At 37.8% G+C, this 19280-nt stretch overlaps 1 protein-coding gene across 1 annotated transcript in view; it reads right to left on the bottom strand.

The window, feature by feature from the left end:
* The window catches only part of LOC135684635 (adhesion G protein-coupled receptor L3), a 73673-nt gene extending 59217 nt beyond the window's left edge, over positions 1–14456 (bottom strand). Inside the window, exon 1 of the mRNA XM_089115124.1 lies at positions 13740–14456. Coding sequence (XP_088971250.1) covers positions 13740–13778 — 39 coding nt within the window. The 5' untranslated portion in view covers positions 13779–14456. The remainder of the gene's footprint in view (positions 1–13739) is intronic.
* Between the last annotated feature and the right edge of the window lie 4824 nt (positions 14457–19280).

The raw sequence follows: 19280 nt of genomic DNA, 5'->3' as shown, positions 1-19280 counted from the left end.
CATTGGAACGACAACTTCATTGCTTGAGGTAACATTCTACCGAAGTCGGTCCAAAGAAAAATCACTACAGAGTAAAGTGCCAAACTTGCTGTAACAAGCAACTTCGAATTAGTACACTGCATCGAAGAATTTTAAATGCCATGGAGGCAAAACAGATTTTTTGGTAGAAAAACTGCGATGTCTTGCTTTTGCAATGTTGTGTTTAATATATGTAAAGGATGGTTTCTTTGCAGTGAATCCTCTATTTTGTAAAGTGTTGAATGTTAAAATTGAAAAGATGTAAGTTTGAGAAGAATGTCAGACTAACATCCTCAAAATCTGTAAGAATGTTTTTTCAAAGCCATTCATTAATCAGCTCCGATTGCATTTAAGGATCCCTGGACATGTTACAAGAGGTGATCTAAAAATTTGTTCATCATATCATGAACGTTAGGTCTTGTGAAACTTCTTTCCGCTTCTTGCGCGAGTATGTTCAAAATGCTAACAGCGACTTGTGCAGATGCAAAGGCATTGCTTCGCTTATTTTCTTTTTATCAATATCGTGGACGCCAGAATGATTACAGTTACCAAAAGGATGCGCTTAGTAGTGTTGTTAGGCGCAAGCACTCTAGTCTCTGCAATCAATTAACGGGGATCATCCTGTCCCCTGGCCAAATTTTCAAGATAATCTGTTTTCACGATCGGTTGAGTTTGACAAGAACATTCGTGCACGCTAGCAATGGCGCAACGCTTTCAGCTGGAAAACTGGCTTTAGTCGAAGATTTTTTGCTGGCTAATCATAGCTCATGAATAAAAGAAGATCATGATTAAGGATTTATACAACAGGCCCTGTGCGGGTTAGTGCGCAATGGTTTATCAATTCAACACGAATCTGAGGAGACCTTCCTCTTATTTCAGTGAAGAATAGACAGAGCGACTACACAAATTCTTCTTTGGAGCACTTCAAAACAAAAAATGACCACCAATCATTTTTTTAAACCTACTTTACTGTCAACCCAGAAATTACATTTTTAAAAAACATTGAAAACTCTTTGCTAATGAATGACGAGAGTCCTTTACCGTGTCTCCAGCTTTAAATTGTTGCTCCATCCTTCTGGTTGATCGCCCAATAAGGCAATAACGGTAGCATACGGTCCTGTTATGTCGAATTGTTTTGAAGAGGAATTACCTATGACGTCATCATTTCGATTGTGAATGTTACGATCTTACAGAAAGCACCATACTTTGTAGAACATCTTTTTTAGATGGGAATGTTTTATGCTTATTTTATCTAGCTCGGTAACACTGCTTTCATTAGGCGTGTTTATCCGTATAACCAGGATGCTATCAGTTACTAACAAGATAACCAACGTAAAAGGATTTCGAGGAATTAATGTTATGATTGCTTGATATCCACTGAAATAAAGCAAGTCAAAACGGAATACAAGCAAACAAAGAGTATTCTTCACACAAAGGCCTACGTATTCATCCACCGCTAACAGGCAACATCTGTCCAGGGAGAGATTTGCAAAACAAGCTAAATTTTTACGACACGGCATAAACGTATTCATTCGTGAGCAGTTCTTTATGCTACGAAATCGGCCTCGTGGTCTAATCCCCAATACTTCTAATATTTGAAACAGGTGATTACCAAATTAGACCGATTTCCACAAATCCTTATTCAAAATACCACTCTGCTGTGCCCGAGAACATTCAAAGCCACGACTTAATTTCCTAAATGGAGAAGATTTCTAGAAATAATTACCAGTGCGAGAACATTGCCAGGATAAAGAGTAGTATGCCTTAGCGAATTTGGGAACAACAGTTGTAATGGTTAAATGTTTATTTATAACTAAAAGCGTCTTCCAAAAAACTGGCTGTGAGTATGCTACCAAAAAACGTACAAAAAGCTATTAAGCACCCTCTTACAACCCTGGGGAGACGCATTAAAGAAAACGGAGAATGCAGTAGCTAAGATCAAAACTGTACGACTATTTACATCATGACATTAGTTCTTCAATGTTCCCCTATTCTTTTTTATACTTTCTATAATTAAAGGCAAGTAATCTCAGCAAAGAAACAGCTACAAAGGGAGGCAATTTGCACCCGTCAAGAGTTGAGAAACATCAGTGTTTCACATTGAGGAGCCAGTTGGTCATCTTGGCTTCCTAAGCGAGCTCAATTCTCCTGTATCTTTTGTTTGCAAGTCGCGAAGGAAAGAAGAACTTTGAAATTGGATGAATTATAAAGCTATAAATGAATGAAAGGCTGAATAATATCATAGAACTGATATCGCATTTGAGACAAGGAAAAAAGGTCGTTCGTTCATGGAACCACTGGAAACAAATTAAACATTTGGAAGGTGCAGTTGTGGAGGAGTATGTCTCAAAAAGTGGAATGGTGGCATAACTTCCTGGACAGCACGCAAAACTGATCTTAACATTGAGTAAGGATTCGTTGACATTACAAAGATGCTAATTTGAGGTTTTGCCGATACTGTAACATCTTGATATCACTCTTTGTTGTCATTAAAAATGGATTATGTTGATTAGGAGCGTCCTTACTACCGAACAAAGCATGCGAATGTCATTTGTTACTGCTGGTAAAAACATCTCTTCAAACGAAAAGCTTCTTGAATCTCAAATGCTCACAGTAATCTTATGGCTTGCCATCGCTTAAGTTGGGAATTGTTTAATAGCCTGTCCACATTTGAGTTTGCTACAATCGTCCCTTCTAGATCGTATTATCACAAATTGTATCTGCTAGCATAATCAAAAGTTAAACATAAAAAAACCAATAGACTAATGCTTTAAATCTTCTTATTACAAGCCGGATACCAAAATCTTGCATAATCACAGAAATTTACAGTGTGTTTGACATAGTTACAATTGATAAATGTACAACCAAGCTTGTGGCAAATATGTTGACGTAGGTATTATCAGGCTATTGCTGGAACACGAAGAAATTAGGCCTACATTCATTTGCGAGAAAACAAAAACCGAGAACCTAAAAAGATTATTTTCATGATGTTCATAATTTGCTGAATAATTTAACACATGTTTATTAATTAAATTATGCTTTTCATTTTATTTGAAATTTGCACACCAAGAGAAGTTGAGAATAATTGAAAGTCAACACAATGGGCGGCGCAATGAGTCAGATGTGAAAGAGGAGGGGAGGTACAATGAATGACTTTATTTAGAAGTAAAAAAGATATTTAAGCAAAACCAGCGGTTATTTAATGGAAGCAAGAATTGCCTTGACATCATTCTTAGAAAATAAAACTTTTGAGAATACAAGCAATAATTAATAAGGCACCGGAAATGAAAAGCTTCTTTTCAAAGTTTAGCTTTCAAAGTTTGATGACGTTTTATCCTGAAAGCGAATGTCCATCGCCCAGTTTTAGAATGGATTCACCCATCTTTCACAAGAAACCAGCTACGAGAAAAACTGGAAACTACTGAGGTACTGGAAATTCAGAAAAAATTAAGGAGCTTCAGTGCTCCAAGCAGAAAAATTAAGAAGAGACTTAAAGGAAGAGCAATTACATTTAAATCTAAAGATGAATGACCTCAGATGGTAGAAAAAAACATTAAAATCAGCGAAGTCTTAAAACAACGAGAATGAAATTTCCAGCAGCATTAAGAAAGTTGAGCACTCAATTTCGCTTTTATGAAATAAAGGGTATAACTTGCATCGAGCAGTGGCTTTCTAAAACCAGTGACAGGAGTGATTTAATGGACCTTGATTGAACAATGGTGCCCAAAACGAAACAAGTTTTGATAACACATAGATCTGTTGCTTCTCAAAATTTTGAATTCTCAAACAGAATTTTCTTATACCTGCTTGATAAATTTGGTTACGTCCTAGGGAGACAATTTTGGGCAAGCTGCACAAGCGCTCAAAGTGGTGAGCACCCCTTTGTTGTAATTGGGATCTCGTACAACTTTTACAAGAGAGAACGGTCATACGAGAATTTTGTACATCCCTCTTTGTGTGAAATTTTAATTCGATTTTTCATAATGAAATTGCGAGCAAGCATACTTATAACATTTCATGGAAGCTGAAAAGGAACCGAGAACTTAATTTTATAACTTATTATAAATGTTGCATACTCTGAAAGAGGATGTAACATATAGAGACTAGGCTGATACTTCGACTTAACCGGAAACAACCGTAAAACGACTCTCAGCAAATAGGTTAGTAAAATCTAGAAGATCAATCATGCCACAGGGCATGTGAATGACAAGCAAGATATTGAATATTACATTTACTTGTTGGGGAGACGAGATTAGATTTTACTATTGTTTAGGGCTGTTATTCTTCCCATTTGTCTGAATGGCATCAAATGCACATGCGCATTAGACCGAAGGCCTGTGGGCAAAATTTACATCTCATGGCGCTTCACCGCATAGTTGCATCACCTAACTAACCTATTCTCACTCTGATTAAAAGACACTTTTCTCTTACGCAAACTCTTACAAAGACTCTCAAGGATTATAACTGTTTTCTACTGGTTAACCAAGTTTTTCTCTATTTGGACAACCTAATGGCGAGGTACTGGTTTAAAGGCTCTTGCGCAACCGGCATGCTTAGCGGTAGTTGTCTTGAGAAAATTGACTGTGTTTTGTATTTTAATGCAGTACGATATCAGACCAGTTCTTTGAATCAAATAGTCACATAGCATGATGGTTGCGCAAAAGCATTTAGAGAAAATATTTTGATGTTAATATCACAACAAAATCATTTTAAGAACGATATTTTTTGTACGAGTTCACTGCTGATGCTCATCACGCGAGTGACACATGGATCATTTTGATTAGATTGGTGTTTTGGTGTGGCATGCTAATAGGCTGGCGACTAGTGTGCATCAGACTTAAATAGGCTTGGCTTGCTAATTGTACAAACCGTCCTTTGGTTTTGTAGCGATTAATACGATTTGTATCAGAAAAGGAAGTCTCGAGCTTAATTACTTCCATCTCAGACGATACAGTACAGATTGAAACCTATACATTGAGCGCTGAACAGCAGTCGGAACCTCTGGAGAAGATAGCGACGAATGGTTAGGAAGGCTTAAGATGCCTTAGGAATTACCTTGCTTCAAAGTTGTTTCGAAACTATTTATTGTTTACGAAAGAAACAATTGAGATGCTTCAAAGCGATAATTCTCAAAATATTAATACAAAGACATGGATGAGCTTTAAAAAAGATCAACGTAAACTTTGAAATTTCATAAACAAAGGTATTTTTATCCAAAACAAATTATTTACAAGAATGCTTGGCTTGTGATCAAAATCATCAATTGTTCTATCTTTCAAATATTTTATAGTTTCTTCAGTTAAGTTGGGTTAATTCTGTAAACATGCTTAAACTCCTTAACTTCAAAATGTTTATAAATCATTTATTAGCCGCTATTTGTTGATGATTGCTTCAAAAAGGCAATTTCAACTTGGAACCCTGCGAAGTTTCTCCTTCGTGACAAGAAGGCATATGTTTCTTTTGGACGTGAAGCAGAAGTGTTGTTGTGACAGAGATGAATATTAATTAGCCTATCATGTTTTCTGCAATTTCGGCAAAGTTGTTGTGTGAATGGACGGTAGTTGAGACAAAAGAAACATTAATAAATAGTGATTTGTGCTGTTTTAATGTGATTTTTTACCCAGCAACGCAACTTAGCTTTTGTGATTCCGCGATAGCTAGCTGCAGCAACATCACAGCTATCATGCAACCATGTCCTGTGCTGGTTTTAACATTTCGCACGAATTGCGAAATCTCACTGACAAATATTCACTACTTCTTTGAAAGAGCCAAGTTATGGCGAATATTCTTCCTTAAATTCAACTTGAAGTAATGATTATACACCCTATACGACCTTTCTGGACAGAAAACAAACTTCAAGATCCTGTTTTCAGTTTCCTAAGCATCGTAGCAATGTCACTGGCCAAAATTTTTTATCAATCAAAAAACCTTTTGGAAAATTCCCCATCTCATCTTCAAATGAATCAAACAATCAATCTATACGTGAAATCCAGCAGAAACAACGATATCAAAAAGGTTCTTTAAGGCTATTTTCAAACTTTTTAGACGATGTGTGGATATGGAGATGCAAGTTTGCATAAAGCGATTATATCGACCTTTAAAGAATAAATTAAACAAAATATTTTGGACAACATTTTTCATTATAAATCTGAACTGTAGTGTAATTTCTTGAGAACAGCTCTTATTCATATGATGTCCTTGTTCTTAAATCAGAGGGTATTTCTTGACTGGCAAATCATAAAAGTGGGTTATTTTACTAAAAACCGTCGTATCTTTATGCATCAATCGATAACAGTACGAGAAACTCTAATTAAAATCATCCATCGAAAACATCATTCTCCACTCTTAACAGAAGGGAACATGACGGAGTAAAAGTAGAAAGAAAGACTCCCGCTTTAGCCATATTTTTACAGAAAAAATTTCTGATTTGAGTACAGCATAAGTGTGAAAAATCATATCATTTTCGAGACTTGCTTTGAACTGACTTTGATGTCAAAAGCTGAGGTGATGACCAAACGCTCTCGATGAAGTATGGTGGGAAAGATGGTCAACAGCTTGTATGTCATTTGTTTGTATCGCCTTGGGTGCACCGTATATGAACAGACTTGTTGATGAACGAAATAGTCGACCAATCAGGGCGGAGAGGGATAAGAATATAGCACAAAATGTGATGGAGATGATAACTGGAAGATAGAGTGGTTTTAGTCCTATTTTAGAGCGAGGAATACCAACTTTAGTAAGTGGAAGCTATTTTCTTAAAAGCAGAAGACCACCCTACCAATGGGTTTGCTGCAAGGCAGCATTAGACAAATCGAAGCAAACAATGAAACGCCTTGATACTGCTGTTAAGAAAAAACGCTCAAACTAAGAAGGACTCACTAATCTGGCCTCACAAGGCTAAACACGTACTTGGCTCAACTCATACTAGGTCCAGCAATAAATTTATGTTAAAGGAATGCCGAGGTATTCATATCGATTTCAATTAGGATGGTACGATACCATTTAGCATACAAGGGCCAAAACACAGGCAAACGTATCCCGCTTGTTCTGCATGTGCAGCGATATTCCTTCATGTTCTCCGCTCGCGATCCACAAAAACTCCGCAGTATGCATATTTAACGGATCTCAACAGGTACTCTTACGTGCGGAGCCTAAGCAAGAACAAACTTCAAAGTGCATTAGAATATGCAAATCGAATATAAAAACAGAGCTGCCAACAACACGGTAAGTCATGCGACCATGAAAACAGTATCAATGCCACCTGGATGTGAAATTAAAATGGATGAAAATTTTCTACAATTTCCCATCGATAAAATAAAAAAATACAAAATGGAAGGGCGATCATATTCATCTATCCACTATTCAAATTTAATGGTAACATTTCCTAGCCGACGAAAAGAGTCACTGTCGATAAATTGGACACTAAATTCAGACTACATGTTGCATAATTTTTCGTTGCACTATCTTGCTTTGCACCATCTTGCTTTGGACTCTCCTTTTTCGCACTATCTTGCATTGTACCATATTTCTATCCACTATCTTTCTTTGCACCCCCTTAAATTGCATTCTTAAATTGCAGCGTCTTTCGTTGCACATCCCTTCGTTGCATCCTCTTTCTTAGCATCACGTTCTTTGAACCCTCATTCTTGGCACCCTCGTACTTTGCACTAACTTTGGTTACACTGATTTTTATTACGCATCGTTGGTGCCTTTGCATTCTTTCTTATTCCATAGAACAACAACTTCACTGCACTACTGTTGAACATAGGGCTAAATTGTTCGATTTGTGGCTTTAAGCAAAATAATCCACCTCGTATGACCCGGCAGTAAATAAATGCCTTTATCTTACAATCAAGTGCTTCACAGGAAACATAAACGTTTAAAACCAAAAATTCAATCTCGGTGGTCTCTTTTAAATGAAGCATTGTATCATTGTAAAAGGATTACTGAAAATTAATCGTTTGGTTTTATAAGGAATATTTTAATTTCTACTATTTATAAAAGCTTTGATATCATCATTTATACTCGAGGTACAAATGTACGTGTTTTATTTAATTTTCAAATACAGTTTGTGTTTCATCCGGTTGAACTTGAAGGATAATGCAGTCTGGCTGATTCTATGCCTGAATTATAGTTCTCTTTTAAGTTATGCAGAAAGGTGAAAATGGTGGGTTGCTGTAGGTGTGTAATGGAGTTGCCATCATGCACTGGCTTTAAGCAGCAATCTGTGATTTTATACCGGGATTTGGATTAGGCAACGTCAATGAGAAGCAACCGTAAATGCAGCAAGGTTTATGGTTGATCTATTGATGATACAAATAAGGAAGGAGACCTCAACAAAATGAATAGCAAAAGGAAAAAATTATGATACAAAAATTGACCAAAAGAATCATGATAATCGCTATCATTATCACTACGGAGCAGCTCTAGAGCTAGATTGACCTCGCTTTACATCTCTATGTGTTGTTATACATTCAGGTATGAAAGTCAGGAATCCAAGTTTCACACTAATAAAAATTGAACACGGTTTGCTCTTCTTCGATTGTCATATCACATGACATCAGGCCCGTAGACACTGGGGGACAAGGGGGCAATGCACCCCTAATAATTTGCGAAAATTGTGTTTGAAGATCTTATAGGCGCAGCTTGATCTGACAGTATTTCGTAAGGCAGGTATAGAAAAAGCTATATTTCTATCATAAAAATGAAAAAATCCGTCAAATATTGTTTTCCAATAAATATACCATGGATTTCAGTTGCATGAAGACGCTATCCCTGAGATTGGAGGTTCCTGTGTCCACGTAGAAAGATTAAAGATGCTGCAATACTTCTTGAAGAATCACTGAAGAACCGCATTGAAAAATTTCCACTTGGAGGTATTTTAGTCCCAGCTGAAGCATGGAAGAAAGCTCTGTATTTAGAAGCATGGAAGAGCCGTAATAGTTAAGATAGCGGTAAAGATAAACTAACAAAAAAATTCTTAGATGAAATGATAGAAACTAATCAAATGATATGAAAACCTCATTTCGATAGAGGCCAGAAGAAATTTTCTGCAGAGGGGGGTGGGGCTAAATCCACAAACCAGAACAAAGTGCATGACCCAACAATAGTATTACATTGGTGGTTTAGACAGAAACCGTGTAAAGCTAAATAAAAAACACGCAAGTCAGGACATAACGACATCACATGGTCGGTGGATTTCCTACCGCTTTGGGGTCTCCATTAAGGTTACGGTAAACGTTTTCTTGATGAAAACATCATTTTTTCGATTTTTTCACATTCAAGTAGCCGAACTTTCAAGGCACACAATGATACCAAATTTGAAACAAACAGAAATTTTGAAAGTGGAAAAAATCCCATGTAACCGAAGGTTTCCATAATTTCTTTATCAAAACTTTTAGTTGAGGCCTGAAAATCTCTTGACCTGTTAAGCCGATTATCGTTGCTTTGCGGTTGTGGTCGCATGTCTCATTTACAATATCGCATGGCACATCCATATATCCAATGTACGGCCGTGTTTATTTAAACAGGCTTATTGATCTTAAATCTTCAAGTGACTTGACCCGGATTACACTGTGGTTTACGAGTGTATCTTGCAAGTGCGATCAGTAAAATCCCGTTTTCTCCGGACTCGAAATTCCTCTACATGCAGGTACGAAAAAGCTATTATGTACCCAAGGAACCAATCGAATGGCTCGAAAATTTGCACACGGCCAGGGCAGACGTTGGGCAAACAAAGTGTGTCTCAAAATTTTTTTATTTTCTCTGGTCCGTCTTTTATACCCAAATACAGCTGCGGAAGGGTGGAAAAATTATTTGCCAATTTTTGACAGGGTATAGTTTCATAAAGAGGAGGAATTTAGAAAATCTGAGACACACTTTGGTAGCTTAGGACCTGCACTTCCTGCTGGTCTAAGTCAGATTTTGTTACCTCAAACGCAAGGGTACATAATAGCTTTTGAAGGTGGTACACTTTTTGACCAGTAAATTCGCATGGAAAATAACATTTAACATTATTTGCCAATAATTGTTATCTGGCTAGATACGCCATAATCTTGTGCATCGAATGATATATAGTTTATCCAGATTTCTTGAGCTGTTTGGCCTTTAGGAAGGAAAAACCAATTTTCGTGTTCAAAACGTTTACCGTAACCTTAAAGTGGCGAGAGCATAATATTTTGATGGGTTAACTTTTTTTGAGATAAAGGTCAACAAATTCTTCACGTGTTAACGGGGGAACGAGGGTAATTCAAAAGCTTCTACTCTGCGGCAACCAGTCACCCAGCAAACATAACGAAAACGAAGTGTGAATACCATAGCAATATGGCTGATATTTATTAACTTGACCTGAACGACCCTCATTTAGAAACCGATAATGCAAAGTAACGTGTGTCTTAAGCCTTTTCAATAAGGTATACCATTATAGAGAGCTAGTGGTTTGTGCAAACTATAAGTGTTTGCATTGGATTATTATTAAAGTACCAAGGATACGAGCAAGACTAAGTCTGATCCATAGGCAAACATTCGTGTGGGCTTCTGGATCAATCTTGTATCAACGTCAATTGACCATCGACAAAATTAGCTAATTATCATAATTTCCATTTGCCCGTGAAAGTCATGACCATCGCAAATTTGCAAACAATGATTCACAAAAGAGTGCAGGTGAATCTGACATCGCGATTTTCACGCTGCTTGACCAAACAACGAGGCTGTGTGTCGTCTACCTGAACTTAGGAAGTTTAACAAGAGTTTACAAACACACTTTTCATGCGACCATCACGCAAAATTAATCAAAAACACAATTCATCAAATATTTCACAATTCATTCATCGAATGATATAAAAAAATTCAGTACCATACCCCTCTCGCAGTAGGCCACTGGTTTGGCCTTTTTAGTGGGAACTACAAGCTTTTACTCCCCTTAAAAGGTGGAACTATTTCAAATTTGTGTATTTGTAAGGAGCAATGATACATGAAGTGTCTTGTGTCTATTTTATAAGTGGATCTATGTACGATTGTCCATAGTAGGCTTGCTACATAAAACATTGCACTGTTTGTTTTTGTTTCCACAATAGCTTCTAATGGTGCTTCGGATACCCTGGCCTACTTTTTAATAAATCAAATGGCTCAAATATTTTCCATGGTAACTTGCAAAGTAGCCTCCATATCTTTCGATCTAAACCGGCTACTCCTAAGAAGTGATCTAAACAAAAAGCATTTGTCTCTAAAATTGTCCCTTAAATATGTTGCTATATATATCACTCCTACATTTATTTAACTTATTTTCAGATTGAAAGTAAAAATGCAGTTAGCAACTCGTATCACTCAGTACTATTTTTATCAAAGGACATTAATTTCTCACAGAAAAATGTGCGTTTTCAAATTATAAGGTCGTATGGCCAAACAATAAATAATGCAAGACAAACAGGAAAAATAACAAGATAAGCAACAATATTTTGAAATTTTGTTTTTAATGCCCTTGATGAGGCAAAGTTAGCTCGACGTTGTCATCGTCTTCTGTACCCATCAAAAACTCACACATCATCACACTAGGCCATTTTGGCGCAGAATCTCAAAATTCTGAGCTTGTGGTATTCGGTTTTATAAGAAAAAGGTTCCTTATAAAAATTGTATTATTGCTACAACATGTGACAGTTTCAACTGATCGGAATAATTAGAGAAGCCGCAGGTTTTTTATAGCATTAAAGTGAGCTTAAACGGAAAGAAAGGTTTCCTCATCTATTGGCAAACACATCAAAGTAAATAGCTTATGAACGGTGAAAAAAAACGAAAATTCATAGCAAGTGGCTCAGCAAATAAAGACGAAGGAACAACATGAAAAGGTCGTGGGATCAAATCGATATCCAGGTCAAGTATCGCGAACCAGAATCATTTGCCAAGGCTTCAAATGCAGCGTGGGTTCGAAATAGGGGGATTAAAAACTTGGCTTTTTTAGCTATGAGAACTAAAATGCCGAATATTATTAGCACCATCGTCTATTTTTGGCAAATGATGTAAGTTCAAAAAAGCATTTCCTTTTAGGACGTCAAAAACGACAAAATATGTGGAAAGCGAGGGTAAGCATAAACCTGAAACATCGTTCACAACGCTGAGGGATCATAACAAATTCTGAGAAAAGCTCAAGACAGAACTTTTACAGCATTATATTGGAAAAAATTCAACCTTTCCTGATCTTTTTCAACAATATCAAAAACAAATTATTACCCTTTTGAAAGTTTATAAATAACTAAAGATGAAGGAGTGGAAGCAAAGTCTGGTGGAACAATAATAAAAAAAATTCAAATTTACTTGGTGGCTCTGATTGAAAAGGGAGAGTTGAAATAATGTGACACGGGTCTTACTGCAAAACTGGACGTAGGAAGGCTTCTGCTCTACAGCAACCTTGCTGTGTGTATAGTTGACAAAGTTGATTGTCTGTTCATTTTTAACATCCTAATTTACGGAGTAAATTTCCTTAGAAGTTTGGTCCTTCGTGTTTATTAAAGTTAAGAAATCAGTCTACACTATCTCAGGGCCTAAAAACCCGTTCAAACATACGGATGAATAACAAAAGGGCAACATTTAATGGTCAGTACCATTTTTAGGCCCTGGCAGCAAGGCACAGGCCTAACAGTGAGTTGGAAATTCCGTGTCTTTATTTAAATAAAGATTTAAAATCTAAGAACTTCAATAGCTTTCAAACATTATATTTCTTAAAGTAATAAATACAGGAGGATGGTAGGGGTCCAAATTTGACAAGGGAAGCCGCCCTTTAAAACCATTAACAAGATGAGCAGTTGAGAGGATTAGAATTCTGGCCTTTGTTTTTGGTCGTCTTGTGTCCAGCCATCGATTTCTTTGGGCTTTACCAAAAATAATTCGACAAGAAAACAAGCCTTGCTGAACGGGCTATGACATGTCATTTGAATGCAACGATCTGTCTTTTAAATGCTTCGATACAAAACTCTTTTGAGTCATGAAGCATCTTGTGGAAATTATTCTAAGTATTTCCGAGGATCTCTGAAGATTTCAGAGTATTTTCGATCCACTGTGAGTGAGCAAGCTCTGTTTCCACAATAAAACATTATATTGAGAACAAGGGCAATGTTTTCTTAACACTAAAAAGGAAAATGTTGCTAAAACAATAATGGTTTTCGTTAATTTTCCTGTTTTATTCACAGCATTTAATTGCGTGTTTTCAAATGCATTGATTGGTAATTATCAATCTCCGGCTGTTTTTAAATGAGTTTTTGTGAGTAACTGAGCGAAATTCAACAGGTATACTTTCTACATGGTCAACGCACAAAGCTGGGCAATTAAACTTCAGATCAATAAGATAACCGAGATTGAAAAATTTTGATTTGGAAATTCGTTTGAGGAAGAAGAAAAAGGAAGTACGTAGTAGTTTTATTTACGGAGAGGGAAGGGAGAGAGACTTGATGAAATATGATCCATTTATGCCAAGAATGTCAAACGATCCCTCTAGACAAGATTTGGGGTGGACGTCTTGGCATTTGAACACACTCGGGGGTGTGTTGATGTAGTAGGAGAGCGTTAGGTTAACAGACTTACTGAAATTACGATGAGAACGAATACTTTTTGAAACCGATAACAAAATATCAGAGTTGGCTGCTGATTCGTGGCCTATTTCATTCATGAATCGTTCACGACTATCGCGGCGCGGACGTAGAAACAACACAATACTACAAAGATGAACTCACCGCTTGCTTCTGTGCCAAATGGCCATGACAATCCATCATAAACTTTGTATCCTAATCCAAAAGTACTTGTTCTTTTCCAAATACCAATGTCGATGCGAGTTAGTGATAAGTTTGTTCCCTTATCGGTATCCTTTGATGACCTGGTCTTAAACTCTCGCTTTGTTTACGGCCACTCTGCAGTTCAGCATTAATATCTGCCTTTAGAATTCGACCTCAAGACACCACGCTGTAGTACAATAGGCCCCTGAATCATAAAAAGTATTATATACTCTTTTTCAATAGCTCCCGCCAAGAGACATCAAGATACTTACAGTGGAAACGGAGCGACCTTTATGGCTTCCCTTGATGTTTCGATGCACACGTCAAAAAACGTTTGCCCCTGATTGTCCTTGGGAAAAGTGCAGAAGCAGATGATCGGCAGGAAATTCTCTTTGTTTTCTATGCTAAAACTCCATTCGTATAGTAGTTTGTTTAGAGTTTGGTCGACAATTGGAGTTCGGTGCTCTTCTATAAGATTATGATTGGTATTCAGAAAGAAACTCAACGGTTTGGGAATCGACGGCGATCGCGAAGAGAACAGAGGATTTTCAGAATCAACACACGTCCTTTTTCGTGGCTGCACTCATCACCAACTTTAACTTGCACTCGAAGCGGCGTGATTGATAGACTTCCGATTTGGTAACCGATCAGTCTAAACAAGCAACAAGAGGTCTTGTCTGCCTTTTTTTGGTTTTACGTGTGACCTGAAAAACAAGGGGGCACGGTCGACAAATACCTGTCAAACGACAAGATGCCACATACGGGGTCACAGTACCAAGAAGTGCGAAGATGAACTTAGAGAGCTGTGTCATGTGAGGGCCTGTAACTAATGGGGGCAAGGGGACTCTAGCCCTCGACCCAAAAACAGGTATGATAGGGAAGACTACGTTTTAAATTTATATATTGACTGGTCTATGTCATCATGTGCATGACCCCCCCCCCCCAACCCCCAACCTCCTACAACCAGTTCAGTTTTTCAGTTCAGTTTTTATATCTTAAATTCCACTACATAAATTTATCGACGATAGCTACTATAACAAACAACTAAACTACAGGAATAACAATAATACAAAACATAGAAACAAGATTGTATGAAGGGAATTACTGTATACGAGGAGCTCTCTCAGTAGCTAGACTAATCGAGGGACAGGCACAAACATATAGCCATGGCAATGTTTTTGTCTCAGAAGCCAGTAAGAAGCCAAGATCTTTGCCAGAGGTAAAAATTTCTCTAGCTTTGCGAACGATGAGGTTGTTAAAAAGACTGGTTGGTTAAAAAGACTAGAAATATTTGGTTGTGTTTCTGAGATGCTCCTGCCAGACATTGGTGCACCGCAAAATTGTACAACACTACAATAAATTCGGCATCAGATGAAATGCATTGTTTAAATGGGGTCATTTGATAGACAACTGAACATTGTATTTCCGCTGATCATTGCATTTGTGTGCATATCTGTGTGCCATTTGTGTGCTCATCAAACGTGCAAAACAGGTAAATATATCCTCGTGGCGAACATGCATTCTTTGCATTCTTGCTAGAATGTAGAGGAGGTTTGTGTATTCAAGGCCGTAGCACCTGGGGGCCAGGAGGCCATGGTTCACCAAATCATCCCAAGAAGAAAATTAAACAGGGCCTCCGAAGAAGGGGGGCCGGGGGGCCTTGGCCCCCACACTTTTTTTGCAAAACAATAGAGTTTTTTTTCAAAATATTTTGTTATGGGTGTTAAATTTTCTCTTGGCCCCCCATCCCCCACTTTTCAACCTTTATCGGAGCCCATGTTAAAAGCAAGGTATGTCAGTGAGTTTAATGTACCCTTTTTCATATTTTGCTCCTTGGCTTTTAGGAGCAAGATCAGTGGCGGATTTAGGGGGGCAACCAGGAGAAGTTGCCCCTCCCTCTCCGAGATGAAGCAAGTCTAGCGAATTTGGTAAAAATGAGAATTTGGTGAAAATGTTTATGAGACCTTTTTCTTCGAGGATTACCTCAATTAACTTGATAAGAGTGCTGCAGCGCTTTGGAAGACAACAAAGTCTATCCATAAAGTGGTGTTCTTTAATTCTTGCCTTCATTCAAACCATGTTCAATTTCTTGCGCTTAAAAGTTGTCCAATCTCCATGTCACAATCACACCAAATAGAACTGTGGAGGACATATATGATGTGCCTAAAATCCTTGGAATATTTTGCCCTTGTGCCTAGGATCCTTGGTCCTCAGTCGATGTTGTAAATATCCCAGACCCATTTTCCGGCCTCTAGAATGGCATGGTTGCAAAACTTTTTCTGCCGCCAAGCAAAGTGACCAATCAATCAATCAATCAATCAATCAATCAATCAATCAATCAATCAATTAATCAATCAATCAATCAATCAATCAATCAATCAATCAAAAACTTTATTTATGTGTCAAAAAAACTTTCATCAAACCCTCCTACCTATTGCAATAATGACGTACTTTGAATTTTAGGTGCATTCATTAAAGCAACTATACAGCCATGCTCCAGTTGAAAATCAAACCAACAGCGGCAAATGTTCTGCCCCCTAAAATGTTTAGATTTCTCAGTAAAGAAAAACTATTCAAGTCAGCCCCTTTTTCAGAGTACTCTAGCAGAGTTGGAGCCACAATGTTGGAGCAGCGGATGTTCAGCCGGAAAATTGGTCTATTGGAGAGAAACTTCACTAAGAAACCTTCAGTGATGCTCAGACTATATATCAGACTATATCAGACTATATACTTAGAACGTGAATAGAGAGCCTTCTGTCTGTAGTTAGGGTCAGAAATTGTTGTATACAGCGTACTCTCGTCACCAATTTTTGAACAATTTTCAGCGCCCCCACTACCAACTGCCCTTTCTTGAAATTTGCTCTGGATCCGCCCCTGAGCAAGACCACAGCCCTAGTTGGCTTCAGTCAAGCTCAACTCCCACTAGAAGCAAGAATTGTAGGATATAGGATAATGATTGGTACCTAAAAACCTCGGGTGCCTAAAAAAATTGGAAACGCCCAATTTTTACAATTTCATTTTTAACTTAATGATAAAGAAGATAAGAAGATAAATAAAGAAAAATCACGGGACAATTTAATTGCTACAGACTATCAGAAAACACCGTATCGAAGCAAAATTGGCCAAACGACACAAAAATACCGGGGGTGTCACAGCCCACATACCCCCGGTATATCCGTCCCTAAATCTCATCTCTCCATTAAATGTTTTGTGCTTTCCTAATCACCTCTGCCATACCCTGGGTACCAGATTTACTCTAGATAAATAAATGGTACCCAGGGTGCCTCTGCCATTGCCTCCCCCATCCCACATAAAATGTTCGTTCCTGTGGCCAGAGGGACAGTGCATAAAGTGATAGTCTTCGTATTAGTTCTTTCTACAAAATATTTAGATCATGGTTGATCACTTTGATCAAAATATTTAGGTCATGGTTGACATGTCACAACCCTAAAAGAACCCCAGGGTCGAGGGGCAAATCACTCCATGAAAATCTCGTACACCTTTGGTAGAATTCCTATTGTTTTATCTGAAAATCCTTGGAAATCCTTTTGTATTCGTGAGAATCTCGTATGCAATTGCGAAGAGTGAACTTCCCCTCTCCCTGGGTAGTGTTGGTGCAGCACGGTCCCCCCCCCCCACCCTACCCTGGGTACCAGACTCACTGGGTACCCCCACCTCTGTCTTTTGGGATTCTAATCTCTGTGGGTTACCCGGAGATTCCCACGAGGCTCGAAATCAGTTGGCTGAGTTAGTTGTTGTTATCATTTTCTCATAACTTTAATTATTATCCCATCTTCAGAAACAAAGGCAGAAGTTGGTTGCTGCTTCTGGTTGACTTCCTTCTTTATTTTCTTTGTTTTATCTTTTTCGCTCTGTTCTATAAAGAATTTATATTTGTTAGTGTGACGTATTGCCTATTTCTAATAAGCAAATTCAAACACGAAACACAGACTGTATTCCAGATTGTTCTCTGTATCATCCACAATTTTTGCCATTGTGTCCCATTGACATTTTGGAGAATTTTCTTACTTACAAATCTCTCAAATCTTTATAGATTCTACCATAGAATTACTCCTAGAGATATGAACCAAACACTCTTTCAGTGCTTCCCTTTCAAGTCTTTTCGCCACGAAATCTCGACTTCCCACAACTCAATCTTCCTCCTCGTGTTTTTAAACTTCGGAACGCTATTACTTTCCCTTGCTTCTCATACATTTGTAGCCGGTCTTTAATCAAAACTAAAGCCAACAAACTTGTTTTCCCCCCCTCTCTTCTTCCCTCCCTTCTTTCGCTTGTTAGGGCTTTGCTGTAGGCTCCCAGGCCACTCTCTAGCATAACAGACCAAAAAAGGAAACTCCAAATTACTGCTTCTTATAAACAGGTTTGATTAAAACATTCACATAATTAAATACTAATGGAACTATAAATTTTGGACAAAATCAATTATTGCAGGAGTGCAAGTAGGCTTTCTTGGGAAGAAAGGCTGGAAATTCCCTCTGTACCTTCCTGCAATTTTTCTGATTTTCAACGATTATCAAACAGCCCCTCTCGGTATTAGAGCTACGCCTATAATGTCACCAAATTATCAAGGCTGGCTGGCTGTAGAAAAGCTGAATAGGCGGTGCAGGCTGTGTGGAGGCTGCAGGTAGGTTTAATAGCAGAAGCTAATATGAATGTCAAACAGTAATTGGCTGTGGGGGAGCATTTATTTACTTTATTTAAATAACTACCATAAGAGAAAGCAATGTGTAATTTTTCAACAGCAATGTTACTCTAGAATAAAATACATGCACTGTTTTTACCAAAACAAATTGCAGAAGAAATTATGATGATGAATTTGTGCATCGGAATAGCTTAAATATCAATAATTGTAGACGTTGTTCTCAAGAGAGTGTATTGGGAATTTTGGTATTGATAAGCAAAGGTTAGCAACTCCGCGCAGATTCGCCGCAGACTTTCCGTTTTGGATCGCGAAGATCTTTGGCCATCGAATCCTTTCCATATGAAAATCTGGTTTGTTTCAATTTGCTAAAGTATTTTAATTTCATCAGATTCAACGAAGGCCCTTCTCATTTCAACAGGACACTTCAGTCTTCTTCTATGGAATGTGTGCTGACAGGACAATTGTTTAAAAATTGGAGTAGGCATATTTCATTAGAGCTAGGGATATTCATCATCTTATGAAGACAAATGAAGTCTTTACTTTAAAGTTAGCTTTTGCCTTATGTTATAACGCTGCAAGGACCAGTTCTTACGTTTTGTTTGAATCTCTCTATCAACGTACAATCGCTGCCAAAAGTCTTGGAGCACTAACGTAGGTATTCAAAGGCAAATTCAACCACCCCCTTCTCCCCCTAAGAACAATGTTGATTTACTATAGAAAAAAGAAAGGAGTTACGGAGTATGCTTTTTCTTGTGGCTTGTTTGATGTTTTTCTATACTTTAAACATTGTTTTGGAGGGAAAGGGGGACGGAAGTAGTAGTATTCGGGAAAACAAATGA

The sequence above is a fragment of the Rhopilema esculentum genome, chromosome 21 (assembly GCF_057945365.1).
Source record: "Rhopilema esculentum isolate cy_ngs chromosome 21, ASM5794536v1, whole genome shotgun sequence".
Lineage (NCBI taxonomy): Eukaryota > Metazoa > Cnidaria > Scyphozoa > Rhizostomeae > Rhizostomatidae > Rhopilema > Rhopilema esculentum.
The sequence above is the reverse complement of the archived record's forward strand: the minus strand, read 5'-3'. Positions and strand labels throughout refer to the sequence as shown.